The 27,994-nt window shown below is 46.8% G+C and overlaps 1 protein-coding gene across 1 annotated transcript in view; it reads right to left on the reverse strand.

The window, feature by feature from the left end:
- ITGB5 (integrin subunit beta 5) overlaps positions 1–27,994 on the reverse strand; it is a 56,953-nt gene that overhangs the window by 27,908 nt on the left and 1,051 nt on the right. Inside the window, exons 2-8 of the mRNA XM_019007500.1 lie at positions 24,705–24,790; positions 17,539–17,743; positions 12,792–13,041; positions 9,264–9,432; positions 3,221–3,382; positions 1,661–1,756; positions 519–608 (exon numbers count right to left, since the gene is read on the reverse strand). Of these exons, the coding sequence (XP_018863045.1) occupies positions 519–608; positions 1,661–1,756; positions 3,221–3,382; positions 9,264–9,432; positions 12,792–12,973 (699 nt within the window). The 5' untranslated portion in view covers positions 12,974–13,041; positions 17,539–17,743; positions 24,705–24,790. The remainder of the gene's footprint in view (positions 1–518; positions 609–1,660; positions 1,757–3,220; positions 3,383–9,263; positions 9,433–12,791; positions 13,042–17,538; positions 17,744–24,704; positions 24,791–27,994) is intronic.

Here is a 27,994-nt window from a genome sequence, read left to right on the forward strand (position 1 = left end):
TCCAGGTCCCTTGCTGTCCTCCTCACTGTGGCAGGGCAGGCTGTACTGGCAGTGCCACATAGGCAGGGCTCCTTTGAGAGCATGGTGATACTCATAGGGTGTTGAAAACAAATGTGGGCTGCACAGAGGGCAACACAAGGATGCAACCTTATCTGGACCTGGTCCCATCCTTGAGAGGCCTCTGAACATCAAGTAACAAAGAAATAATCTATTTTACCTACTGGTAGGATGCTCTGAGAAAGATCTGTTTTAGATGGGGGCTGTGTTTTGTGGGTAATTCTGCACGTAAGAGACATGAGGTGAAATTTGCAGTCCCACAGGCTCTCTTGGGTATCCATGCTTCTTTTCCTCCTCATACACCTTGTTTCCCTTCCTAGGGTGGACATCCCAGCTCCAGCAGTGTGGAGAGGACAGGGGAGGGAGACAGCCAAGCTGGGTGGAGCTCACCGAGGGGAGCTGAGCTGGCCAAGCTCTTAGCACTTCTGACTTCAGCAGCTGTGGTATTAAAATGAACTTACGTTGTAGGCTTTGACAATCAGCTCAATGATATTCTTGGAATCTTTGTGCAAAATCTCCACCGTTGTTCCAGGGATCAAAGTGGTAAAGTTCTTAAAAAAAAATAATTGAAGAAAGATTAATATGTTGAGGTGCAGAGGAGAAAGCAGAGGATGGGGAGGGGTTGACCCCATGCCAGGGATAGGCCACACACACTGCCCCATCACCCAGAGATGTACATGATATGGTTTGGCTCCCATTAATGTGGAGGTTTCAAAAGTAAAGCATTGCTAATGAAGCATGTCAAATATTAAACAAAGCTCATGGCCATGGGACAGGAACAAACATACCTGTCTCTGGTGCTGGAGAGGGCAAGACCCAGCTGCCGTGCACTCGGGAAAGCTGGCACTGCAGGGAGGGAGGAGCAGCTGTCCCGACTTCCCTCACAATCCTGAGCATCCCCAGGAGAGGGGGTGGAGAACAAGCTCAGCCCTCCCTCTCCCCATGGGCGAACAGCAGCATCCCAACCATAGCAACACGGCTGCTTGTTGTTCCTACTTGAGCCTCGAGGGCCTCAGCAGAGGTTTCCAAAAGCGACCCCGCCTGAAACAACACCCTGCATCGGCAGAGCAGCAAAACCCCGCAGGGCAGCTCTAGACACAGGTTGGTCTTTGTGCCTTGGGTCAACTTTCCTTTTGGAGGGGAGAGCAGGAATGGCAGGAGAGTTGAAATTGTGTGTGGCACGTCAGGGCCCTGGACTCCGTGATGGAAAAACACAGCTGGGCAGAAACGCTGTGCATGATTAGGTAATGGGATTAAGTCACTGCAGAATGGGCCGAGCAGGTTTCTGCTCTCTGGCACGCTGCACGCTGGCAGCCGTCCGAACATCCAGATTAACATGGAGTCTATTTTAGCTCTTCACATGCTCACTAACACATATATATCTGTTTGCTCTAAGCAGCTTTAGTGCTTTCTGCTGAAAGGACTTGCAGGGCTGAGCCTTGCCTGCCTGCACTGGGCAGCCTGCGGCCACATGCATGCACCCATATCACTGCACACACGTGTTTATAACTGCACACACTCATGTTTGCAGCTGCCTGCACTCCTCAGGGCCTCAAGAGGCACCTCAATTTCCCCCCAGCACAGGCAGCTCAGCAGCACTTACCTTGTACAGGATGTAATGACTTTTCGTAACAGCGAAAATCAGGTGGATATTGTTTTCAGCAAGTTTCTCCCCAAGAAGTGCCAGGGAAGGATAATCCTAGAGGGAAAAAAAAGGGAAGAAAGACTGATGGGTAACAGAAACAAAGACTAATTTCATTACCCTTCTCTTCCCAACAGCAAAATTCATTCCAGACACATGGCATGTTTTGTTGTGGGATGAAGCCCCACATGTGCCAGCACAATCCCAACTAAAATATCAGAAATCTGTTAAATATTTCTACTGCACTCCTCACTAGAATACAAGACTGGCAATACCACTATCCACAGCAATACCCAAAACACTGGGTTTATTTCTTTCCCCTTTCTATTTTGCCATCAGCAGATGCACATGTGCTAAATGTCTGCTAGCTCAAGGGGTGTGAGGCAGGGAGATCTAGAACTGCAAAAAGTGGAAATGTATTAATTTTTTTTCTCCCAAAGCAGAAACATCCATTGCCTGTTCTTTCTGCATACTGGGACCATAAAGAGATTACAATAAGCTCTTTAATTCTGCAGATTTCCCAGGCAGAAAGGATGGCAAGGAGACACTGCTCTAGCAACAAAATAAGGAACTAGGGCTCAGTTTCAAGAGACCAGCTTGAGTTTAAAACTCACACCTGCTTCTGAAGTGCTGTCCTTGGGAAAAAACATCTCATTTACTTGAAGACTGGAGGGCTGACTGAGAGCCTCTGAGATTCAAACATGGAAACACCAAGGCAGCATCCCCCATGCCAGCTCCCCAGCATTAACTCCACATAAGGGAGCCAGCTGGGGACTGTGGTCCCTTACATATACATCCACTTGGTAGGATTGCACAGGGTATTCCACTGCAGAGCCCAGCTTCTGACCTTAACACGGCCATCCAGATTGCCCTCCCCTCACAGGGTGACATTCGGGAACAAAAATCATGATTAGTGTATGTGATCTGCTGAATAAAGCACTATTCTACAGAAGGATGGGATAATGAAGTGGCAGGCAAGTGCTCATTCATCCCAGAAGCTTCCTCCACTGAGTTAAATTTTTAAAAAGGGTTAGTTTGCCTGATTATTACTAAGACTTATGTTAGTGTTGTGCTCAAAGGCTGTGAATAAAAGCAGCATTCTGTTGTACCTGCTAGTGTAGCAACATTAAGGTAGGTACACCTGCCTCAGGAAGAGTCCTCTGGACAGTCCTCAGACTCCACCCTCCTCAGACATATTTTAGAAGAGGGGTGACATATTATGTTTCCTCTACCCTTTGCAGGCAAAATGTAATGCTCTTCAAGACACCAAGTTACTTTTCCACCCCTTGCAATGAACTTTGAAGGAACTCACTAAGTCACCAACTAATTTTTGAACATCACAGAAGCACTCACTATGGAGGAATGCCTAAGGGCAGAGCAAATTTCATTTGCAAATTGCAGAAGCTGGGTTAAACCAGGCACTGCATTTGCCAAAAGCTGCTGGACTAGGGGTTGGCTGGTCTCCAGAGAGGTCCACCAACCCTTGAGGTCTCTAAGGGCTGGGCCCCGTGCCCCACTCACCAGCTGGCTGGACGCGCTGTACTCGTTGGCTTCATTCAGGTGGCACTGGCCATCGTGGGGCTGCACCAGCCCCCCCAGCTTCCCATCCAGGGCTATGTGGGGCACATCGTCCGTGGTGAAGACCAGCAGGTGAGACGCCTCCTTACGCCAGCCAATCTTCTCCTGGAGGACAGCAAACCCTGTGAGACAGGAGCCTGCCCCTGCAAGCTTCACCCCTCACCCTGCACATGGTCCCAGCCACGTGCCTGCCCTGCAGCAGACCCATTAGCATTAATTAGGAGAGTACCATGCTCCTGTCCACCCATCCCTGGTACAAAAACAAAATGTCAGGAGCCCATCCAGCATTTCCCAGCGTCTCCTTCCAGCACACTTAATTTGAAAGGCATAAGGCGGTATGTGGACTGTCCACCAGACCTTCTCTACCCAGATCCAAGAGTAAGAACTTCAGCTGCTTTTATAGCCAAAGGAGACCTGCCAACTTCCTCCACACACATTTAATCTGACCTTGTTTCCTCAGCTCTGTGGAGCAGCCAACACAACAGCAAGAGTGCGATATCCCCGCTCAGCATTTTCATTACTGCCCGCTCATAAAGGCTGTTTCTGAGCTGTGATGGACAAAGCCAGGTCCCTGCCTGAGGGGACTGGCTTTGGTGCACCCACATTCATGCCCAGGCACTCTGCCCTGGTCCCTTTCTGCCCTTTCCCTTTTCTCTTGGAAGCAGTGGTGCCTCTGCTATTTCATTGTACAGCTCTACACATGCCCCAAACAGCTCCATGCCCCTGCACCACAGCCCAGGAGGGGAGGGGTACACAGCCAGAGCACAGCAGGGACCTTGGGCATTGGTGCTGGCACTAATCCCACACAACCACTCTGCACTGTGCTGCTCTGATAATTTCTGCCTATGTACAATCATGGTGATGTCAAGACATGCTGCAGTGGTCCCTGCAAAAGCATTGAGGTGTCAAGCACAGCACATGAAGTGTCCTCTGACCCCTCCTTGGTCCCTCTGTGCAAGGACCAGACATTATGAACATGCATGAACAGAGATGCAAAGACAGATTTTTTTTCAAGTAAAGGGATAAGATCCAGATTACAAACATTTCCTTCCCGTGGAGCTTCCTCAGGTTTCCAAGTTTTCATCAGCCTGAGAAGCAGATCTGTGCCTGCAACAGCACACTGAAGCACTTAGTTGCAATGGAAATGGAAGGAAATGGAAGTGCCTAAAGGAAATTTTTGCAAACTACAGCTTTGCAGCAAATTCCCCTCTGCTCAGTGGCTGCTCCTGCTGCCAGGTCACTCCCAAGCTGGGTGGGCAGGGGTCTTGCTGCTGACCATGGCAGGGAGATCCTGCAATGGCACAGACTGGAGGCACAAAGTCCCATCATCCAGAGCTTCCCCTTGCTGGCCCCTTGGCCACACTGACCAGCAAAGACACAGCCCCACACCTTCCCTGCCCACACACTTCCAGCATCCCTCTCCTTCCAGACCCTGGATCAGAGTCACAAATCCTTTGGGAAGACACAAGGGAAAAGCTAGTAGAAGGTCACTGATGGGAACACGGTGCAGATGGAGATACCCAGCTCCTCCAGAGTTACTGCTCAGCTTATTTAGCAAAACCCAAACCCATCCCTGTTTACAGGAAGGTGCTGGCCCATCCTATGGAAAGCACTGGCGTGGGTAGGGCAGGAGGGCAGAGCAGGCAGAAGGGCGCAGAATCATCTGTGGCAGTGCAATTTTCGCCTCCAAATGTGAGTCATAGCCCAATGCCTGCTGATCTTTCCGACAAATATAACTCTTGCTTCAGGGACACTGTTCCAGAGTAGATTCCTTTTTCCTCCCAATTACAGAAGTTTTATTTTCTTTATTGACATTTTAAAGACCCCCACAATGCATATAAGGCCATAGGAAGAAATTTTTGGCAACACACATCCTTAACCATGTACCGGCACCTTACAGTCCAGCTCAGGAAGCAATGAGGACTTTTTTGCTCTGGGAAGCAGGATTCATTCCACTGAAGTTACCCCACTGGACAAAAGGCTAAAACTTCATGCCAAAACATAAATTCTTAAGAACTCAACCCAAAAGTGATTACAGCTCTAATAATGCAAGAGGCAGTTTTCAGTCTACTCAGCCACCAGACAGAAGCCCATCCAATTCACTTTTCTTTGAGTATCCAAAGCTGATTTCTTTTTAAATTATTAAGGCCAAGAAACTCCCAAAGAGATTAGAAGAATTAATCTGAGTTTCATTTCCTTAGAAATGTGCTGCACACAAAGAAAAGGAGCTGCATTCAAGCAGCAGTTACAAAGTCACTGCAGGGGTGCTGGTGCTGGTCACCTGCCTGCTAAGCCCACCTTTAAATCATGGGTTAAGCATTCCTTTGCAGACAAACTCTCCATGACTGACACAATTTCCCACATAAACAATATCAAAACTGCTGTGGCTGCTCAGTTCAGGAGCTCACTGAAAGCAATGAGCACCCACAGTCTCAGTGCCAATATCCAGGCACAGAAAGTATGTGATGCCTCAGAGCATCAAACCAGGGTGCCTGGGATGGGCTGGCTGAGCCCATGCTGATCCACACACAAAAAAAAAGCTGTAGGCCTACTAAAAAGTCCCCCCAAGGAGGCTGGCATGCCAAGGAGCATCTCATACCACCTCTGCCAGTGGCTTCCAGGCACTGGAAAATACAGCTCTTCAGCATGAAGTTTCCACTGAGAAACACAGAGCAGCACTCTGCTCTGCTTAAAGCAAATAGCCAAGGAGAATTTCATTTATTTTTATTGGCCTGGGATTGCTGAACAAAAAGCCCTGCACTGATGCCTACCCCCTCATCTGGTTTTTGAACCTTTATGGGATAAGTAGGATTTTTAAGGCAGAGGCAGGACTGGGCCCAAAGCAGAGTAACATGTTTCCACAGGGCTGGAGGTGCTACGGATCCTGCCCCTACTCCTATGACCAGCTGCACCCCAAAAAAACAGCTTCTCACTGCATATAGCCAATAGTGACAGGCAAAACTGACACAGCTGCCTCAGCACAGCTCTCCAAATACTATTGAAAAAGCTGCAAAGCCTGTATTTCCATGCCTGAATAAATACCTACATTTATACTTTGGGCACTGAATAAAAGCCATTAATTGCCAAGACTCAGTTGCCAGGAGACTCCCCTGGATTCATCAATTTGTCTAAAACTTCACCAGTTTCTCAGGTGCAGACTTTCTTGGAAGCAAGAAACAGATACAGGTGCAAGGCAAGTATGCCTTAGGGATCAAAACCCAAAACCTCCTTCATTTGGTACTGCTCTGAAAGGCACCTCAGTGTCTCCCACATGTCTTGGCTATTGCCACATGCCAGTGTCTAGCAAGCACCAATCAAAACCATTCCAAAAGATGCTTTGTTTTCCAATCTAGCATTATCTCTTTGGTTCATCTGAGCATATAAGATCTGAAACTTACACATACCACTGAGCCATATGAGGCTTGCACTTAGAGAATGGCAAAAAGCCTAAATACTGCAAATGGAAAATGTAATTATGGGAGGCTGATTAATATTCCTGGCATACTATTTTAGCATCAGAATAAAGGCTTATTGTCTCTGGCTCTTTCATTGCCTCGAGAATAACATTTACCATATCTTCATCTTTCAGAAAGGAGCCAAACCCTGGGCATGCTCCTTAGTCTCTATTAGCTGCATAAACTTTCCCCATTTCTTGGGTTTGAAACCAGGCCAAAGAATTACTCCAGTGCTACAGAGCCCTTGGGCAGCTCATGCAGAAGAAATGCTTGCTATGCATTACAGTGTAAAAACATCTAGTCAACACAGGAGGTATTGTTTCTGACACCTCAGAAGGGGAGGAGAAGCTCTTGTTTAGACACCATGGCTTGGAGACAGCCAGGCTGTGCTGCGCTGTGACCAGTTCTCCTCTCAATGCTGAGCACAAAGTGCTTCAGGGCAACACACTGCATGTCCCCAAGGCAGGTGACTTTCTAAGGTGATAACTACCCTGGAAAAAGCTGGAGCATGCCAGTGAGATGCAATGGGATGCCACAGCAGTGATGAGGAAACCCACACCTGTAGTCACCATGGTACCCATATGCTGCTCCTCTTGCAAGGGGGAAATAGTTCCTGAGTTAACAGGAATTACTGCCTGTTTCTCAGATTTTCATCCTCATGATATTCCATTAGTCACTACAGGATGAAAAACTTCATGCCAAGAACATCCTTGTCAGCAAGCTGCACTTCACTGCCACCCCAGATGTCTGCAACCCTCACCCATCTCAGTGGTGTTGAGCCTCACCACAGCCCGCAGCTGCTGACCAGTCTGGGCCATCGCTTGGGGACCACAAGGGAAATTGAGCAATAAGTTCCCATTTTCACTATGGGACCAAACATCCTAATGTCAATCAGCTGCCCTGAAATTTTGCTTTTTTTAACTCTGGACAGACAGAGTCTTTGCTGCTCATGGCTGTGATGAGAGGCAGCTGCTCCATCCAGAGCAAGGGACTGCCAATGCAGCACCAGTCACGGCACAGCCGGTTCTCCTGCCTTGCACACCAGTCCTATGGACTTCCTTTCCCACACCCAAGCTCCAGTCATTAATTAACTGCTGCAGCTGCAGAAATTCGTTGTCATGACCTGCCACATCATGCCAACAGCCACGCATGTGCACATGCTCACCTTCTTCGCTCACCGTTTCTAGAGGGTGCTCATTCCTGAATTTAGATGGTACCAGCATCTTAAATTCGTCTTCTAAATTTAGAAGGGACCAGGCTGTGCATTCAAGAAGAACAGTTAAAGATTTTGGTCCTTACCAACAGTCTGAGACTGGCACAAATATAGAGGAAATATCTTGCATGTCTCCTGCCTACCACCAGCACTTCAGAAATGAGCCCTTGTGATACACACTGAAGTACTGCTGCACCACAGGGAAATATTTGCCTGTTTTTGCAATAACATTGTGGAAGGGAGTGCAAAAACCCACATGGTGAATGGCACAAGTGAGTCACCATCCTGAGCCAGGATCTGGAGGGAGACCTGCTCTAACCATGGGAGCCACCTCTCCAAAACTGAAAGCACTTTATATCCAGACAATTATTGGGAGCAGCACTGGAGTTGTGCCAACAACAATATACGTGGGAAGATGCCCCAATGGGGCAGGTTCAGTCCTGCCAAGACCATGAAGCACAGCAAAACCAACCCAGGCAAGGAAAGATCTGGTTTCCCACATGCCTGCATCCCATCGCTCCCACAGACCATTCCTATCTCTCCCAGCTCCCATAATTCAGACCCAGAAGAAAACATGCCCAACCAAAAGGATTATGCAAGGCTGAAGCAAAAACAAAGCAAATTGCAGCAATAAGGGAAATAGCAAATAGAACCATTTCTGATGAGCAGGGAAGCCCAGACTCATGTCAGAGTGGAGCAAACACTTTCATTCATGACAAAGGGATATGGAGCAAGCCAACTACTTGTTCCAGACAGATCTTCAAGAACCATCTCCAAAAACCCTAAGGACATGGCTAGCATGGCACCAAGCTAATGAACTCTGCTCCAGTTCTGCTGACAAAGAGGGAGAGAAGGCTATCAGCACCCAGAGGTGAGATCATCCCCCCACACACCAGGAGGGCAAGTAGGAGCAGTAGGAACCAGCTCCAACTCTCATCATGGGTCAACTGCTGCAAGATGTGTTTGACACACCCTTGAAAAGCACATTGAGCTGACATGCAGCACTGCTGCACACAAGTGTACGTGAATCTTAAAGGATTCTCTCCCAGGTGTTCAGCACCAAAGGTCTAACTGTGTAATGAAGTTTGCATTTGCAAAAGCTCCATTTTTATCCCCTTAAACTAGAAAAATAATTAACCTTTTCTCCTTTGCCTATTTATCTACAAAAGCACATAAAAACAAAAGCCTGTACTTTTAAAAGCATTTTTCAGTTTCTCCAAGAAAAATTTAGTAGTTACTTCCAAGAAATGGCAAACTGAAGCTTTGCCTTGGTTCAAGAACAGAGCAGAAGAAACCTCCAGGAATCAGAGCAACTCACCTTGCACACAGCAGCCTGCAAAATGGCATCGAAGCCGCCCTCTGGAGCATCTCGGTTGCGGGAAACCTTCTGTTTCTGCACTTCTTCATTGAAACGGTCGACTTTATCCGTCAGGGACAGGAGGTGGCGGAAGCCAAAGGATGGGACACAGCTGGGGAACAGCTTATAACTGTGGGAAAAACAGAGGAGTGGTCAGCTGGGAGGAACCCCACCCACAGACAAGAACTGCAGAAGCTCCCAGCTCTACCAGGTTGGTCTCCAAAATTCCGTTCAGAGGGTTGGAATACTTTCACAATGCTTCATATTTTGGACACTTCAATTTCTGGCTATTTTTCTACAAAACCCTACAGTAGAGCCCATATGGTTTTGTTTCCCCTCAGGGACTTTCAGAAGCTGAAGTTTCCAGAGATCCCACCAGGACTTGAACATCTCTGTCCATGTATGGTGTGAGCAGAGACACTGAGCACCAGCCTACCCTGGGCATGCAGCTCTGCAGTTTCACTGCTTATAAAGTGGTTTTCACACTGGGATTCTGCAGCCAAGGATGCAACCCAATGATGGAAAGGCTGTGTTTGGTAGATCCACCCTCTTCAGCAGCCCAGGAGGGTCATGGGAGCTGTGTCCCACACCTGCAGAACCAGTGGGCTGGTGTTAAAGGGCAGGAGCATCACTCAGGAGAGATACCTTTCCTCTCTTCTACAGAATGGATTTTCACTGTGTCATCCAGTTTTCTTGCCAGTATGAGCCAGCCTACACCTTCTGCACACCAGGCACCTGGCAATTGCCCAGGATGAGATGAAATAATAACCAACACCAGCTCAAGCTTCCTCCCACTCTCTCTGCAAAGCTGGGGAGCAAATACCATCTCTGCTTCCCAGGGTGTCACTGGAACAGAAAGTTAGGATGGGCACCCTAAGGCAGAGAAATGATTTGGCAGGCTACCAGGAAGCCTTTTTTTTCCATACAAAACCATGAGAAGTTTTAGTGTTCACCTGGAGAGCTCAGCAAAGAAGCTCATGTGGCACGGAAAGTCAGTGAGTGTGTGCAGCAGAGAGGGATGGGAAGGGTTAAGAAGAAATGTGTTTACAAAGGAGTTGGTCTGGCACTAATTCACTCTTATCTTTAAACATATAACCCAGAGAGCAATTAAAAGCCTCAGTGACACAGCCCACTATGGGTAAGTTGCAAGAGACTTTTTATACAAAAGGAGTATTTAAAATTTACCATCACTGAGAACTCAAATCCCTCACAAGGGACTCCAGAGCAGGGATTTCCATCCACACAGCCACACACACACCTAACCACGGGGCAGGTCTCATTGCCCTGGGCTTGGTTGGCAATTAGAGCCATCCCTTTTGATCCATGTCCAGACTTGCATTGCACTCGCACCCAGGGCAATGCAAGGGGTTTGCTGTGTCTGAAACCTCTGCACTGCAGGGTGTCAGCACTGCCCTTGGCCCATCAGGATGCCGAGTTAGGAGCAGAGGTGATAAAGGAGAGAGACAAGGGAAACAGGGCTGCACCTCACCCAGACCTGCAAGTCACTCATCACCACAAGGAAGAGGAGAGAAGAGCCTGGACCAGAGGCAAAAACCACAAATTGCAGCTTTTCTTAGATGCTGAACCATTTGTTTTGACACCAGAAATAGCTGCAAACAAAACAACGCCTGACAACCCACCTGGCTGCACCAGTGAGTGACACATGGCAGCAGCCAGAGCCCCACATAGAGCAGGCTGGGGAAGGAGATTCCACCAGAGAGCAGGGAGCCAGCACCCCTGGTCTGGATGATGAAGAGACACATGGCAACTGGAAGGGAACACCTACCAGATAAACTGCCGTGGGCAATCCTTCCTAAATGTTTTCCCAAGACCAGGCTGGCTTAAAGTAACCCATAGAAAGAAAAGCAACCATCTGGGTAAAGCCAAAAGAACACACAGATAAGCCTGATCATAGTGGGAAAAGCTGAGGTGACAGCTCTGGATGTTCTTGATAAAAGGTCATTGGGAGTTTCAGGTACACCTTATTGCTGAGTCGTCCAGTTCCATCCTCTCCTCCTTTTGCACCCTTCTCCTGCATGTTTCACTCAGCAAAAGCCATGTCACTCCAATTAAATCACACACCAGCCAAACAAAGCTTCCAAGATTTCTCCAGCTGGAGCCTGTCCCCAGCCTGAGGGCAGGTGTCAGAGACTGAGGATGACAGAGGTGACTGAGAGGATCCCTCAGAGGCTATGCCAAATTTCTGGGAGGAGCACTATGAAGAGTGTGGTGTGCAATGCCATTGTGACAGAGACACCTTCCTGGCTCAGTGTGGTCACCTTCGCCTCATGATTAAAGCAAGAGTTTAATCCATTGTTAAAATCCATTTGACTTTCCACTCTGGACAGAACTATTGAAAAGAGAATACAGATCATTTTTGACTGGTCAACAAGCAATGTGCAGTGAGATGCCAATGCTTGGTCAGTGCCAAAAGCTGGCCTAGAAATTCACAGCTGATGCAAGGTGTCTTTATCTGCCTCTCAGAGCATGCACAGAGCTTGGCATCCATGCCTGAGGTGATCTTACAATGTAAGTATCCACAACTGGCTCAAATTCAAGGGTTATCCTCACTTCCCTTACATGACTAGGAAGCACCCACTGATGGATGAGGTGAAGATGGAGACTACAAAAGTGTCACTGGTGACATTCTCCCAGGACTTGCTGCTGTATGCACCCCTCAATTCCAACATCCAAACCCATATGAACCTGGACACTCTTCCCTACACCTAATTTTGTTCTGGTATAATCCTCAATTCAATGGATTGGTTCCCAACTCTGGTGGTTAAAGGCAAATGAAAAGACTCTTGCAAAGATACAAGCAAAAAAAAAAAAAATAATAAAGGAAATAAAGGGACAAAAGCTCTGATATCAAATATACATCTGATATACAAAGTAAACCACATCATTTGTGTCTTTTGTAACTGCCAGTTTGCTTTCCTTCCACAGCAATAAAGATTAAAAAACCTGCATGCCACCTAAAAACACTCTACAAAAACTCATTAATCAGCACTATAGGCCATCACAAATCTCAGTTCCTCCAAACATTTTTGTTGAGAAGGATTTGCATTGCCTTGGTCTTCTTATCTGTAAATGCAGACAAAAAGTTCAATTGATTTACTCAATGCCAAATAATGACTCAGAGCTAGGACAGAAATCAGGAATTTCTGGCTCTGGCTCCTTTTCCTTAAAGGCTGTAAAAAAGCCTGCTATGTCTGCATCCTTTTCAGGTACTTAAAAATAGCTTCAGGCTCCCTGGTACAACAGTTTCCCATGTCTAGGTTCAGGGATCTCCCAACAGCCCCAGCAAAATTAGAAGCTATCCTATTTTGAATTGCTCCAGTATCACAGTGACAGCCACAGCTAGTCATCGTTCCCAGAAGCCAGGGGTGAAGCGTGGTTCATTATTTAAAACAAAAAGGCCCATGAAGACTGCAGCCAGGCTCTGTGCAAACACAGGCCCTGCCCCTCCAGGGTGCACCCAGCACTTACCCAATGCAGGGATTGTTTTGGTATCTTGGTGCCGTGTAGGAGAAAGGAGAAATGTTTTTGTCCACAAAAGAGCCAAACCCCAGACGGAAATTGCTGGTGAGCTTCCGCATCTCTTCAGCCAGCTTGGTGCCCAGATTGCGGATGTTATCCAGGTCGTCGTTCATGGACAGGGACAGATCCATCAGGTAGTACAGGTCCACGGGATAATCCTCCACTTGCCGCACCTGGACTCGGAACGAGGTCCGGTCACCTGTGCACACACAAGGGTTGGGCACGGTGAAAAGGAAACTCCCAGCACACATAAAAATCCAGGTCGCACACTTTTTTTCCCCCCTGCAGAGCAGACAAATCACTTTTTCAAAGGAAAAGGGTGAGGGCAATCAGCTTTTCCAAACACATCCCTTAGGAGACTAACAGGAAAACAGGAACTGACTTTGGGTTCTCTTACACTATGTAGTATACAGGCTGGCAAGAAAAAGACATGGAGTGCATGTCTCTATTTTAGCTCTTTAGAGGGATCAGAAATGGTTTTCCATCTCATCTGAGACTACATCTAAGGGAGGGACACACTGTTGCTCTGTGTGCAGTCCAGGGATGTTTTCCTAGAAAACAGGAAAGAAAAGCAGAGTGAACCTTAAAGGGATATTTCATGGACTACTGTAACAGGGGCCCTGCCCACACTTAATTGAGCACATTCTCAAAGCAAACCAGGAGCAGTCCAAGAAGCCCTGCACAAAAGAGAGAAGGAGGTGGAGGAGAAGGAAGAGAATCAGGAGAAAACAGCCAGTATGAGCAAGATGTCCTCTGAGCTGTGGAGGGAAGTCAAGGTGAAACAGACACAGAAGAAACACCTTTGGAAAGGAGCTCTCCCCAAAAATGGAGCTGGAGAAATTGGGACAAAAAGGAAATGAAAAAGAAAGTTGTTAGTTGTTAGTTGTTTTCACCCAGGAAAGCACTGAGGCAGAGGTGAAACTTCTTGAAGAACACAAGAGGAGGAGCTGACAGGGCTGAGTCACAGATGTGAACAGAAGCAGAAGAAAGCCTGGTCCTGACCTCCTTTGCCACACTGGTTTCACCAGAGATGCCCCTGGAAGGGATACCAGGGAACACCACCACAGGCAACACCTATGGCTCAAAAAAAGCTGAAGTGGCTTCAAAGTGAACTCAACTTCACAGCAGATGGACCTTGGTGGAGCCAGACAGCAGGTGGGCAAAGTTTGCCTTTTGCTTTGCTAAGAGAGGGGTCTAAACAAAACTGCAAACCCCAGCCCCACAAGCCAGGCTGGTTTGGAGATCCCATGTTCTCAGCTTCCACCTTAGCTCCTTTTCCAGTTCACTGGGGTCTCAGCCCCAGGGAATTGGATCCTTTCAAAACCAAGCTCCCAGTTCTGCCCTCTCCCAGCCCTTCATGGGCAAGGTTGAACTTGGGGCTGTGGCAGGTTCTGCAAAACCCTTGTGGCTTCCCCTCTTCTTCCCCAGAAATGGAACTCACATTTTTTAGTATTATGAAAACATTTCCTTAACCACTTTATTGTTCTCCTCCTTGTGCACAGCAGCACAGCTGCTCCCACTTACTTCCAGCCCAACAGCAGCAACAGCATCCCAAAACTGCCATGCTGGCACTGCACGGCACAAGGGGCTCTGCAGCCTGGCTGGCAGAGCCCTGCCTGGCACCTGGGGTCAGGCTGCACCAAGCCACAGCTCCTCAAACAACACCCTCCTGTTTCAGTATCTCCCTGCAATCTGCTAAAACCCCATCTGGAAAAGGCAGGGCTGCAGGAGGCACAAACATGCACATATAGACAGCACCCAGCTGTAGGAAGCAAGAAGCTCATGCCATAAATATTCCTCCTTACTCTCCTCCCCAGCTTTCTTGTCCAGCAGGAGCAGGACTTTCCCAGCACAGGGCAGGGATGTGGAGCACAGCAGGTGCTCCAGGTGGGCCTCACATTGTACCTGGCATGTGTTTCGTGGGGGAACAAGGAAGAATGTAACTCATGTAGCACAAAACCCGTTAGCACTGATTGCAGGGTAAAAGACTGTGATTGCAAGCTTGACTTTAACTCAGTACTGAAAAAATGTGTTTAAATCTAGGAAAAATCTTTCCCATGCCCATGTTTTTCATTCCTACATGTTTTTCCCACTGGAAAAGGGGACGTGTCCTCTGTATTTTGCAACATTTTCATTTCCAAAACACTGTTCTCCCTGCCAGAAAGAGTATTTGGGATGCTGTGATCAAAGAGTTACCATTTTATTAGTCCCTGAGAAGCACCAAAACCAACAGGATCCTGTAGCTGGTTCTTTTTTCATTCCTAACAGCACAAACCAATTATGTCAGAGAAAATATCGCTAATGTATGTGGATGTAAGTGCAAAAGAATTTATTATTCTCTATGGACAGTATTACTCTCACACTTCTAGGGATAATCCAGCCCCTTCCTTCCTCACATAGTGTCACCACCATCCTCTCCTTAGGACTTTTACTGAAAAGTTTCAAACTCAGAGTTTAATTCAGAAATTTTTCTTGGATACCATCACACAGGGGCAGTGCAGAAACTGGAAAAATTGATTGTGGTCAATTTAAGAACAAAAATTCGACAATCATGCTTATCCGGCTTATTCCTGCTTGGTAAGGCTTATGGCCTGATGGATAACACAGCTTCCATCTATTCATTTTTAAGTACTTTTACACTATTTCTATTTCATTTAACTAGGACATGCTGCTTTATAGCTGGACTCGAGATTAAAAAGGAGTATTACAAATCCTAAAAATGCACAATCCAAAAGCTACCCTATAAGGGCATCAATTTAAGGCCTTTGGAGTTTAGCTGAGGACACAGATTTGGGGATGTGACTTCTGCCACAGGATGATGAGATCAAACTGCCTGGGTGGGAACAGTAAACAATTGACAATCCACTCCCTTCTGCTTCTGCTTAGCAGTCTAAGAATAAAAGATCACCATTGCCACAGACCACTGCGTGAATTCTTCTTTGAAATAGTACACCCCTCTTGCCCAAAATTAAATCAACATTGTCTCCTTTTTGTCTTGGGTTCACAGGAATTAATGAAAAATTAATCAAGGATTAATGAATAATTTTAACTGGGCCTGCTAATGCAAGGGTTTAGGAAGTCATCAGCCTGAAAGTGAAGCACTGCCCAGCAGCAAAAAGAGAACAAAAATGGGAAATAGTATTACAAACATCTAGGTTTGTCCCTCCTCCTGCAATGTCTCTGATGCTCTGCAAGAGGAGCACAGGGAGAGGAGTGATCTGGCTCAGTGTGGGAATTGCTGTGGGGATCCTCAGGCTGATTCCTGCAGCTCAGCCCAGAGCTGGAGGGTTTCTCCATCACAAAGAACTGAGGATGGCCCTGAGTGTGGTCCCTGCAGGGTGGGCAGAAGCAGCACACCAGCCCTGTGCAGCCCAAGGCTCCCAAGAACACAGGGGCCACAGGGAGATGGATCCCCACACCCCAGCGCTGACTGGAGCAGTGGGCATTGGATGGGCAAAACTGTCGGGGATTGGGAAAGCAGAATTCGCTGAACTGGAGGTGGATGTACAGGAGGTGAGATGTGGAAGCTGAGCCAGCCCTTTCTGTCAGGAATTGCCTCAAGAAACAGCAATAATAACAACTCCCTTTTGCTCCCTCTTTTAACACAATACTCAGTGGCACAAGCCATGCATCCAGACGTATGTACAGCAGCGAATGCTCTCAGGTATCTGATTTTAAGGCTTTGAAGCAAATTTTTTTAGATTTGAGGGTCTGAGCAATGACAGCTGAGGAAGTTAATTAATCTTGACAACTTCTAAGTTACACAGTTAAAACAAAAACTCCTGCAGCAACTGGTAGGCTCTGGGAGAGCACTGGTAGCATAAGCACCAGCTCAAACCCCTATTTCTTCTTGGGCAAAACATCAATATTTCTCTTTTCTGTGTGCTCGTGAGAGCTGTCACAAAACTGTAAGCCTTAGAAACCCACACCAGTCACTTATAATGAATCAAGCTTTTATATTTGCTTCTTATCTTTGCAATAAAGAGCTTTTTTTTCTCCTCTTCAGAAAAGTCAGCTGCCAAATTTTTGCAAGAATTCTAAACCCACATTAAAGTCTCCCCCCACCATGCAACAACTTTTGATAACAAGCATGCTTGCATAGCTCAGATGAGCTGTTCCCTTCTAATTTTTAATTAAAAGGAAGAGATTGAAGAAAAGTGATGGCTCAGGAGAATGAAAGAGGGACCTGGCTACGGTCCAAGGCCTGAGTCACAAGTTCAAATCTCCATCTTCTGCCTTGATGGAGACTCTTTTGCATACTCAAACTCTTTTGCATACCGACAGAAAACAGATATGTGAGTTTGTTTCCAATTTATAGAAGGAACTGTCTCAGTTTAGAGTCATGCCCTGTCAGCTTAGCGGAGGAACCAAAGTTATTTTAACTCCTTCCATGCAGTGATACCATTTTTAAGCCAAGCAGGCTCCTTTTAAGCACATGCAGGTCTTAAGACCATTACTGGGAGCACCTGTGGGTGGGCTTTGACTGACTTTGCCCAACAGCAGTCTCCTCTCACAGAGGACACATGCCCCAGCCCCAAACCTGTTTGTGATGCACTCCCAAAGTTCAAAGGTATGGAAGGGGCCAGCAGTCCCCTGCTCCAGTGGGATACAAGGCCATTAGCTCCAGTGTGCTCTTGGCATGTCCTGGCCACCCTTCCTCCCTCCCCCCCACCCCACGGAGCCGCTGGGGACTCACCAGGACGAAGATTCAAGGCGACCTTCTGAGGCGTGATCTGGGTGACGTCCAGGTGGGTCTGGCCAGAGCCCTTGCTGCTCAGAGGGACGTTCTTCACCACGCTGATGCTGCTGCTCGGGTTCTCGATGGCTCCGGCACAGCCGTTTGCAATCAGGTTCTGCAGGAAGTCGCACCGGGATGTGATGGACTTTGTGCTGCCGAAATCCTGGGGGGTGAAGAAGGGACAAAGATGAAGTGGAGGGGAATACATCAATCCCACAGCAGGGGCTTTGTTTTGACATGCTGGTATCTAACAGCTAGGTGATGACAAGGAGAAGCTGGTGTCCTTTGTGATGACTGTACTTGGAAGGAGCCTGCACTGAGCCTTGAGCCTTTCAAAGGGATCAACCAAAAAAGGAAATTCTATGAGGATTTGAGCCCTGAATTTGCTCACAGAGCACTGAAACAGAAACCTAAGCCTGTGTTTTCAGCCCAGCCACAGCAGCAGCACCAGCCCTGGCCACAAGAGAGCAAGGCAAAGCAGTTGGTTTGCTGCAGGGACATTGCCATCCCTATTATTTTATGCACATGCATCATCTCAAAGGAGCTTTGCAAAAGACAGAAGAAAGGACAAGGAGGTGGCACTGAGAGAAGCAGGACAAAGTCACCAACCCAGAGAGGGCCAAGTGAAAATGTGAAGCTGAAGGCAGAGTGGGCGGCTCCCTCTTCCCTGGGTGAAACACCACACGCCCCACACAAGCACTGTGTGGAGAACAAGGGAGGTGGGAGAAACTTCATGGGAGCTGGTGAAAATGCAGTCTGTGCCCACCACAGACAGTCAGGCACAGGCAGCAAGGTGCAGGCAGAGGCTCACTCCCAAAGGATGGCCAGGAGTCTCCCAACACCCATCCCAGAGCTGCAGCCCTTGCTGCGAGCCCCGTGCGTGGTGCACAAAGCAGCCTTGTGCAGGGCAGCACTCAGGAACAGCCAGGAACACAATGCACCCTTTTGCAAAGAGCCTGTTTGTTAGAATGCCTTTTTTTTTTCTCCCCAAAAGTGCCAAAGGGAACAAGTCACATGCCCAAAACTTGCTGGATTTTCAATAGTCGATTCCTACTTATTTCTGCACTACAACAATAGAGACAACCCTCTTCAGCTCCAAGGCTGAGGAACTAATACAACATGAAATAATGCAGAGAAGATGCTTGCAGCCATGCTAGCCCCTCCTTCAGCTGTTCAGCCAAAACCAGTGTGGGGCTGAATAAACCTCACTTGCTGCTGAAACTCCAGCATGGCAGAGGACAGGAGAGACATCAAGGAGGGAGAGGCTCCTGACAGATCCTCTTGGGGTGATCTTCAGGGGTCCTTCAAGGACAAGCTTGGATACAGGGCCCTGGGACACAGACAGAGGCTTCCAGCTGCATTTTTCTCCCTACAAGGTCCCAATACTATTTGAAAAATGAAAGATTTTCATTCCAGCATCCAGCAGCAGAGTCCAGCCAAGAAACCAGCGACGACACATCAGATGGATATGAATCCAAATTTCTTGGAACACACTGTGTAAACAGATGAACTTCCAAAAAAGGAGGACTGGGACTATTTAAATCATCTCCAGCATGACAAAATAAAAATCAGAATCCCTCACAAAACTGAAAACAATGCCCAGCCTTTCAGAGCAGTACATTTCAGGCAGCCTTGGAGAGAAGTTTCTATCGGATGTAGTTTTGCCTGAAATCAGCAAAAAGCTGGTGGGGTCCAGGTGTTCTCCTGGGCCTATTCACCCAGCAGCAGGGCACCCAGGGGGAGATGATCTCCTGCTCTCCCAGAACCCAGACCACAGCTCAGGTGAACACCTCTGCCAACTGCTGCCATCTATTAGAAAGGACAATCAAAAAAAGTGTTGCAAAAACCAATACAATCAGTCCAGAAACACAGCTGGGAACTTTCAGTTACTCTCAGGTAATTAACATTGGAGAGAAGCTTCCAAACAGGACAATATTTAGGGCTGCTCACGTAACTGCAGCTTCCATCAGGTGTTTCGAAACTTTCCCAGGGTCTGCTCCAAAGACTCCAAAGGAAGTACAGGAGGTCAGGAGAAAGCTCCTACACAACTCTTAAATCAGCAAATCTTTGCACTTCTCCAGTTCCCAAGTCCCCCTTGCTTGATCCAGCTATTTTCTTTAAACTTTCTTCTAAAATGAGTCCAGAGGTCTTGCTAAAGGGCAGCAATTGCTGAGCTGCAGCTCAAATCAAATCCATTATTTCTTGTTCTGTGAAGAGGTGGTGGAAGAAAATACCCACCCGAGGGGAGGGTGGTTCTGCTCAGCACCCAGGGGTGCAGGACTGACCTGTACTTTGTCTTGATTTCTTACCCAGGCAGAGAAACACTGAGCAGGGGGGTGGCAATGGCCTCGGGAAAGTCACAGCAGTCACCACTGCACCCAGCAAACACCCAAGCTGCACCCACAGGTCAAAACCCAAAGCCAAAACTGGGGCTACCAGTACCATCCAACTCTAGTGCAAGGTTTTCTGTGATAGAGAAAATCCAGGTTCATGGAGGCTCAGTAAAGGGAAAAAGGATGAGCAGACCTGGGGAATAAAGGGCATTGCACAGGTCCAGACAGCTCATGAGAAACCACACTGAAAGGCAGCCCCACAGCAGCTCAGACACAGCATGCTGGTTCAAACCCCAATTTTCCCCAAGCAGAGAACACCCTGGGGTTAGTTAAGCAATTCAGCGTGCCCACCTATCTGCCAGTCATCTGCCTGCAGGCCTGCTGGGGCAAGAAATGCAGCAGATGCCACTCACAAGGGAGAACCACCTCAAATTTTGCTTCTTGCCACAGAGGAGCACTGTGGAAGATCCCTCAGGCCCTGTCAGTAGCTCTGGCTGCTCCAGCCCCCCGGCACGTCGTGGTCTGGCCTCGGCAGTAACAAGTTCACAAAGGCAAACCCACACGAGCAGCCAGAGTGAATGGAGACAACAGCAGGACAATTACATGCTCATCAGTTGGACAGTTTTAAGACAAATTGCTTGGTTCATGCTATAAAAATGGAGAATAGCACTCACTGTATCTAATATCTAACTCCTGACTAGGCATGTCCCTACCATTCAGCCCATCCTGCTCTCCTTTGCAGAAGGTCTCAATCATTTTTTAATCAATCCAGTTCTGCATTCATTCAGTCTGAAACATGCCTGCTTTCTCCCTTAAAAAAATAAATAAAACAAAAAAAACCAAAAAACCAACAACTTGATATGTTCCCTTTAGCAATATCCTTGATTTTCTTTCACTAGTCTGAGATTTCTGAGATGGGAGAGGATGGGATAAAACCACCTGCTGGAAAACAGAGTGTGCCACTGGGGAAATTTAATTTCACTTACTCAAAAAGGACATTTCATTTTCATTAATGTGTATCTCTGGGTTCCATGTACACACATAAATGCATCCACATAGGTAATGGACATCCACCTAACAAACAATCTAACAAACAAGAGGAGCCTGTGCACACTGGTCCACTTCTCCCCAAAGCAGCAAAAAAGAAGATGTAATGGTGAAATTTCCCCCCCATACTGGTCCTTCCAAATGCTCTTTTGAAGAGCTTTGCCTTCTACAATCACCCCAGGAAGGTTTATCACAATCACAACCCCGACCTATCACACCTGCCCTGGCAGCTCAGAGCACAGCACTGAAGCCACTTCCAGAGCTCCCTGTTCTCCCCAGAAAACCCAACAAGTCCTGCTCAGCCTGTGCAAGCAGGTGCTACTGCAGAACATTCAACAAGCATCCTCCGCTCCCACACATGGAAACCAGGCTGCCACAGAGACACAGCAACCCCACAGGTTGCCAGTGGGCAGCTTCCAGTCAGAACATTTTACCAGCACCACATCAGTAATTCCTCATCATTTCCAGCTCCTCCTAGACATTGCAGATTCCTCAGTTCCAGCACAAATGGAAAGGCTGCAGCAGCCCCCATCACCCCAAGAGTCATTCTCCCTCAGAGTCCTGTTTCAAGGCATGCTCAGGTGATGGTTAAGGCCACATATTCACCTCCTCTTCTAAGTGCAACTGAAACCACCTTTGAGGCCTGCCTTTCAGGCTATTCTTCCAGGAGCCAACAGAATCAATGCCCAATTTCCAAGAGCCCAAAGACTTGTGTTTAGCTCAGCAGCCCCTGGAGGCTCTAGGGCTGCTGCACACCAGAAGCTGCTATCATCAGCTCATCCATCATCACCCCTTTGGATGGGAACAGAGATGATGAACACAGGAAGAAGTGAAAAGAAGTCCAACCAAGCCAGGGGACATGATGCAGCCTGTACCAACAGGTTAGGAGGTGGCAGTCATAAAGTCAGAGCACCCTGACTGCTCTGCTGTGAGATCTGTCTGTACACATCCCCTTACCCTCACAATTCAAGGCAATGGAAGTCAAAGGAACCTTATCCCTCCCGGGAAACTATTGGGATAGGGCTCCCAAATAAACTGGTGTGATGGTCCCATCAAGTGATATTATTCCCCAAATATTTCCCCAAAGGAAATACAAGAAGGTATAAGAATACAGAAAGATCAATTTTATACATAACTATACAATGCAATTATATATATAATTATACACTGTGTATATATATATATATATGTATATATATATAAAAATATTAAAAACACATAACAGACACCTCTAAACATACATATATATTATATAGTATACTATTATATATATATACTATATATATAAACTATATAGTATACTATTATATAAAGTATATATATAGAATTATACTACATGTACTAACAGACTTCTACTATATATATATTTCCTGACAAAATTATTAATTGTTGCTTACAAAGTCAATAAAACCTGGCCCAATTTGCTCCCAAACCTGTAAAGTAAATGCAAAGGGAGCACAAAATGCACACAAATCAGCTGACTGAGGTTCTGCCACAACACAACTGCCATCTGTGGAACCCACTCCAATATCTTATCTCTAATATTTAAAGATCAGCAAAGCTATAGAAATTGACTGGTGTATATGTACCCAGGCAACATAGATAGCAAATGGCAGCCCAAGGAAAAAACTAAGGAAAACACTTTTGGAGCTATTTAATAAATTTAATAAATCTGAATAGACTGCAGCAGAGGGAGGGGAAATAAGGTGGTGAAATGACTATGAAAAGAAGGGGGATATTATAGAGTTTATAATATTACTATTAAACTTTCTGAAGTTGAAAAACTCCAGGTATCTTTTGAAATCCCATTACCTCACCTGATGATCTCAGCTAAAGAGAAGTAATTAGTTTCAAACAGTGTATTCTTAAAAAAATACAAAAAATAAAGAATTAGAATAAGAACTTGCTAAGTTTAAGCATGTAGCGTGTAATGGAAACAGGAGCTTTTAAACATGTAGCTCTTGGCACAAAACACCTTGAACTGTATATTTTTAAATAGCTGCTGCAGGCTAAAGGTCAGGAAGTATTACAGGACTTCCCAGTAAACACCCATCTTCCTCCTTGGCCCTTCCATTCCAGTTAGGAATTTTCTTTTTTCTTTGGTAACTATCCTGTTTGCATGATAAGAGTCAGGCTGCCAGTCCCATTAGTACAATTAGTGGTCACAGTGACCACCAGATAAACATCTCCACTAGCAACATTCTGCAGAAAGTTGTCTTTTGATGCCAAGTAAGAAAAAAAACAACAAAAAAAGCACAAGCTATTGGGCACCCATGGCTTAATAGCCATCGTTCCTGGATCCAATCTCACCACCACAGATTAGCTGTCTGGAAGAGGAGCTCTTACAGCTGTTTACAAGATGTCTCAGAAGCAAGATCTATTGCTTTACCCTTTCCCTTCTGGGCACCAACTGCCTTGCTGGAAAAGAACAATCCACGAATGCTATTACACTGTCAGGCAGCAGCGTGGTGTTTGTGGAATTACGAGGTTTTCCCTGGAGAAATGCAACTGTGCTTACCAGTGAAAACTCCAGTGAAACAGACCTGGAGAGCCAATGGTTTGGGCACCCCACAAGATCCAGCCAAACCAGAGGGATTGGAAGTCACCTTCACCCCACATCCATCTCCATCCCCAAGCCCATCCTCTGCCCTGGAGCTGGCAGCTGCCCCAGGCAGGGCTGGCAGGAGAAGGGATGGGAACAGCAGAAGAAACAGAGCCTGAATCCTCAGCTCAGCAACACCAGCTACAGCTGGAAGGTGAAGTGTGCACTCAAAAGGGAACAGGGATAGCCACATTAGAGGAATAAGGGTCAGCAGGGAATAGAACAGCATCACCACTGGCCATGCCCATCGAGAAGTTCAAGGTCATCCACTGCTCTGGGGTTCTCACACCCCAAAAAATGGTTCCTGACACAGCAGCTGTGCCAGCCTGGTCTTCAGATTTTTCCATGCATCTGAAAGCATCCACACTTCTCTCCTGAACACCTAGGACAGGCACTAAGCAGGCAATTGCTTTCTATGCATGAGAAATTATTAGGTCTTTCACACACCCTGTTCTCTAGAAATTTTAAGTCTACTTGATAAGACATATATTGGATTGTATATATAAATCTAAACTCATGAGCAGCCCCTAGGGAGCAGGGGGAGGTATTTGCAATTCCCCACAAAAAGGAGGCACAACTGAATTATGGGTGAACAGCTCCAGCATCAAGACAAGGATATATTTTCCCTCTGAAGTGCTCAGTTATTCTGTTCAACTCATGGTACTGATGCCAGAGCATGGGTCACCCCCCCAAAATGACACAACAGATTCAGAAAGGAGAATTGTCTTTGTTACAGACAAAGAGCCCCTGCCAGGCCACACGACAAGGGACACGTAGCAGGACACTAGCCAGGAGCTTGGGGCTTTTTAGGGAGAAACCTTTGGAGCAAAGGCTCCCTGCAACACAGAGGCCATGCAGGGACCCAGCATCCACCAAAAACAAGAAGGTAATTGAAGGGACAGAAGGACTGAAGGAACAGTGCTGCTCTGTTTAGGGTGTGTGAGGGCCAGTGGAGTCAAAGTCTTATTTCCTATGCTGTCAAAGAGCTGAGGAGTCACATACAACCAAAATACACTCGGCATGGAGCATCCTCTGCCCTCACCCACCCCTTGTGCCACGAATCAGGAACAGGCAAGGTGAGAAAAGAGCTCCCTTCCAACACTACACAAAGCATGAAAGACAAACGAGGTGTGCCCACCTACCTCCTTGGAGCACCAGGCACACTTGGGATGGATGAGGAGACACTCTTCACAGGACGTGGCGCTTCCACTGGTGCACAGATTGAGACCTTCAGCAAAAGAGAACAGGATGGGCTGAATGGTTATTCCACTCCAAAACAGTGTTTAGCAGGGTTCTGAGACATTCTTAAAGCTAAACACACTGTAAATTCAAACAAGAGCAAATAAGCTCCCAGAAGCCTAAAAGGCAGGAGAAGCTATAAGCCTCTCTTCATCTGTAAGAAGGTCTTGTTTTCTTTTCCTTCCCTAAGGCAAATGAAAAGGGCAGAAACTTGCTTTGGGGTGCTAAGAACCTCTAAAATATGACTGAATCTGGTGATTTTTCTTTAGTCTTTTTCAAAGGTCTCTGATTAATCAAAGAGTCCAGCTACTCATCTGCCTCATCAAATATTCCTACTGCTGTGGACAGAGGCATTAACTGTTTGACCAGTCTGAAACATGGAGCTGGCTGTCCAAAAGCCCCTGAGATGATGACTTTTAAAATCACTTTACGCATATCTTCTCATTTTTTTCTAGCTGAATATATGAGAGTGCCTCTTCCCATAATTTTCATACTAAAGCACTTTTAAAACACACTCATCTTCCCTTCCCACACAGGTGATTCTCACAGTGGACTCATGTTACTGTAAATTACTTTTATGGCACTAAAAGGGACATTTCCACAGGATATCCAGGTTAAGCTGTGCAGTGTGTTTGCACTGGGACACATCCAAAGCAGCAGGGGTGGCAGACACTGAGGGCTCTCCCTGCCAGTGATCCCAGCAGGGGCATCAGCCAGGCTGATGCTCTTTGCTCCTGGATTGCTGGTGCCCAGCAGCACAAGGGCTCCCAAGCAGGTTTTACTTACAAAATCCACACTTTGGGCTTTAAAAATGAAGTGGAACCACACAAGTAAAGCTGAAGTAGACATCAGTGGCATGGGCTTTGAATGCAGCAGCTTGTTGAAGCATGCCTGTGGCTATGAATGTGCCCTTCCATACCACTGATGGCCCAGCTCCCCCGGGTGCAGCTATTAACTTCCACTGCCAATAAATGATTAAAGAAATCTTCAGCTGAGGTTCCAGCACAGAGGCTGCGCGCTCCAAATGAAATGCCTCAGGCTTGAACTCCCAGTCTGCTATTTTTTCCAACCCAAATGTCAATAAAAGCATTGTCAGGCCTCTATTTTCAGCCAGTTGCATCTGCAGATACCGGCGCACCACGCTGCTACTGGGTGTAATCTGCAGATTCCCAGACTTGCCAAGAGCTGCTGAAGAGTCCCATGAAGTCTTCTCTTGACCCAGAACTTTCTGCCATGAGAGCTTTGGAAGAAGGATTTTTGCTGAATCCCGTGTGAATACTGCACCAAGAAATGGAAAGCCGTGGCTGCCTGGGTCGCTCCCATAAGGGGCTGAGCTGTGAGCACAGGAAGCAGTGAATCAAACTGGACAGCTGGAGGAAAACCTAGCGTGCCCTGGACTAAAAACAAAAAGAGGATAAGGAGGTCCTGTCAATCATTCTGAGTCATCACAGAGGCCTGACCGTGCCAGAGCCCTGCACTGAGGGCTTCTGCTGCCCGCAAGGTGGTTAACTCTAACCCCAGGGAGCCAAGCCCTGCTCTCTCTCTATGGCTCTCATTCAAACAGGCTCCTTGGGCTCATTCATACCAAACAAGAGCCTTCTTAAGAGTGTGGGGTTTTTTTTCCTTCTGGCTGTTGCCACATCCCCAGGCATTTCATTCCTTGTTCGCATTCAGAAGTTATATTCCAGCTCCTGGACATTGCAAGAGCTCAAAACATAAATGGGCAGTATGAACCAAAATGTAACTTGTTCAACTGCGTTAAAATTTAGACAGAAATTAACACTTGAATTTGCAAACCCTACAACGTGGCTCAAAGCCTCTCCTTGAGAGCTGCTGCTCTGGCAGCTGTGCACAGAATAACCCAGCAAAAATAATGGGCTTTATGTAGCAAATACTTGCATTTGTACCCTGGCTACCCAGGCCTGGCTCTCCCACAGCTTCACTTGCCCATCCACATGGAAATATTTACCTCCATTCCCGACTGATGAATTTTTGAGAGTTTACTTAGTCACAGTAATAGCTGAATGAGAACCAAGGTCTCCTCCTTCCACTGTGTGCCATGACCAAAGCAGCCCACGCTCCTGTGGCCAGCCATGGGGTGACATTCCTCCTGGTGGCAGCTTTTGAAGTTTCCAAGTATGCTTTTCTTTCCACTCTGTAGCAGTACTAAACCATTTCCAGCATTGTTGTGGAAACAGAGCCTTGTGAAGTCCTCCAATTTTAGACTGAAACCTGAGCTTTTTGAGTTGGAGTAGAAACACACTGGATTTTCCAGATGCAAATCTTGCTGTGCTTGATTCAGTGCAGTCCTGAATCAGGCAGAGGAAGGACCTGATGATGCTCATGCCAGTGCAGATCCTTGCATATGCTGGGGCAAATCACCCAGTGAGACTGGAAGGAATTCAGTCTGCTCTTTGGACTGTGATACATTTAATGAAACCACTCCTGAAAAATCAGCTGAATTTCTTATAATGGTGGGAATTTCATCCAGGATTTAGCTGGGATTACTCTGGAGGTAAATAATCCACCCTGCTGGATTGCTAAACTGCACAGCCCACATGCAGTCCTTCATAATGATGCCACTGACTCCTAAACCCTGCACGCTATCTATTTTGCACAGTAGTGTCCAGCAAGCACAAAGAGCATCTCCAAATGACATTTTTCCCTTGGACTGAGCTGCAGGAGCGCTCAAAGAAGTAGAAGACAGTGTATCCCACTAGACAGCAGAGATTTTAGTACATCAAACTACAGATGCAGAGATAGGAAACTGATGAAAGGTACTCAGCAAATTTACTCATAGAGATGCTCCAGGCAATCAGACCTCAGTTTAAACCTGTTCTGCAAGAAATCCTAGTTTGGGCAGCTCCTCAAACGGAGATGAATGTACTGGCTTGCTTAGGGAAGACAGGAAAAAAATAAATAAAAAATTGATGCACTTTATACAGCTAAGCATGAAAAAGCAGCATTCTATCTGTGCTTGCAAGAAGCATTCTAAGAGACTCGAGATGGTCTGCTGCAATACTGAACCGTCAATTCCATGTATCAGGTACACACACAAAAAAATAAAGTTAAGGAAACCTCTTCTGAGCCTTTGCAGTCATATACTACAGCACTCTGCAAGATGAGCCTCTTCTTAAGATTACTCATTAAAATATCAAACACTGAGAGTAAGTACTGGAATAGTGGACTTAGG

The sequence above is a fragment of the Parus major genome, chromosome 7, assembly GCF_001522545.3.
Source record: "Parus major isolate Abel chromosome 7, Parus_major1.1, whole genome shotgun sequence".
NCBI classification, from domain to species: Eukaryota; Metazoa; Chordata; class Aves; order Passeriformes; family Paridae; genus Parus; species Parus major.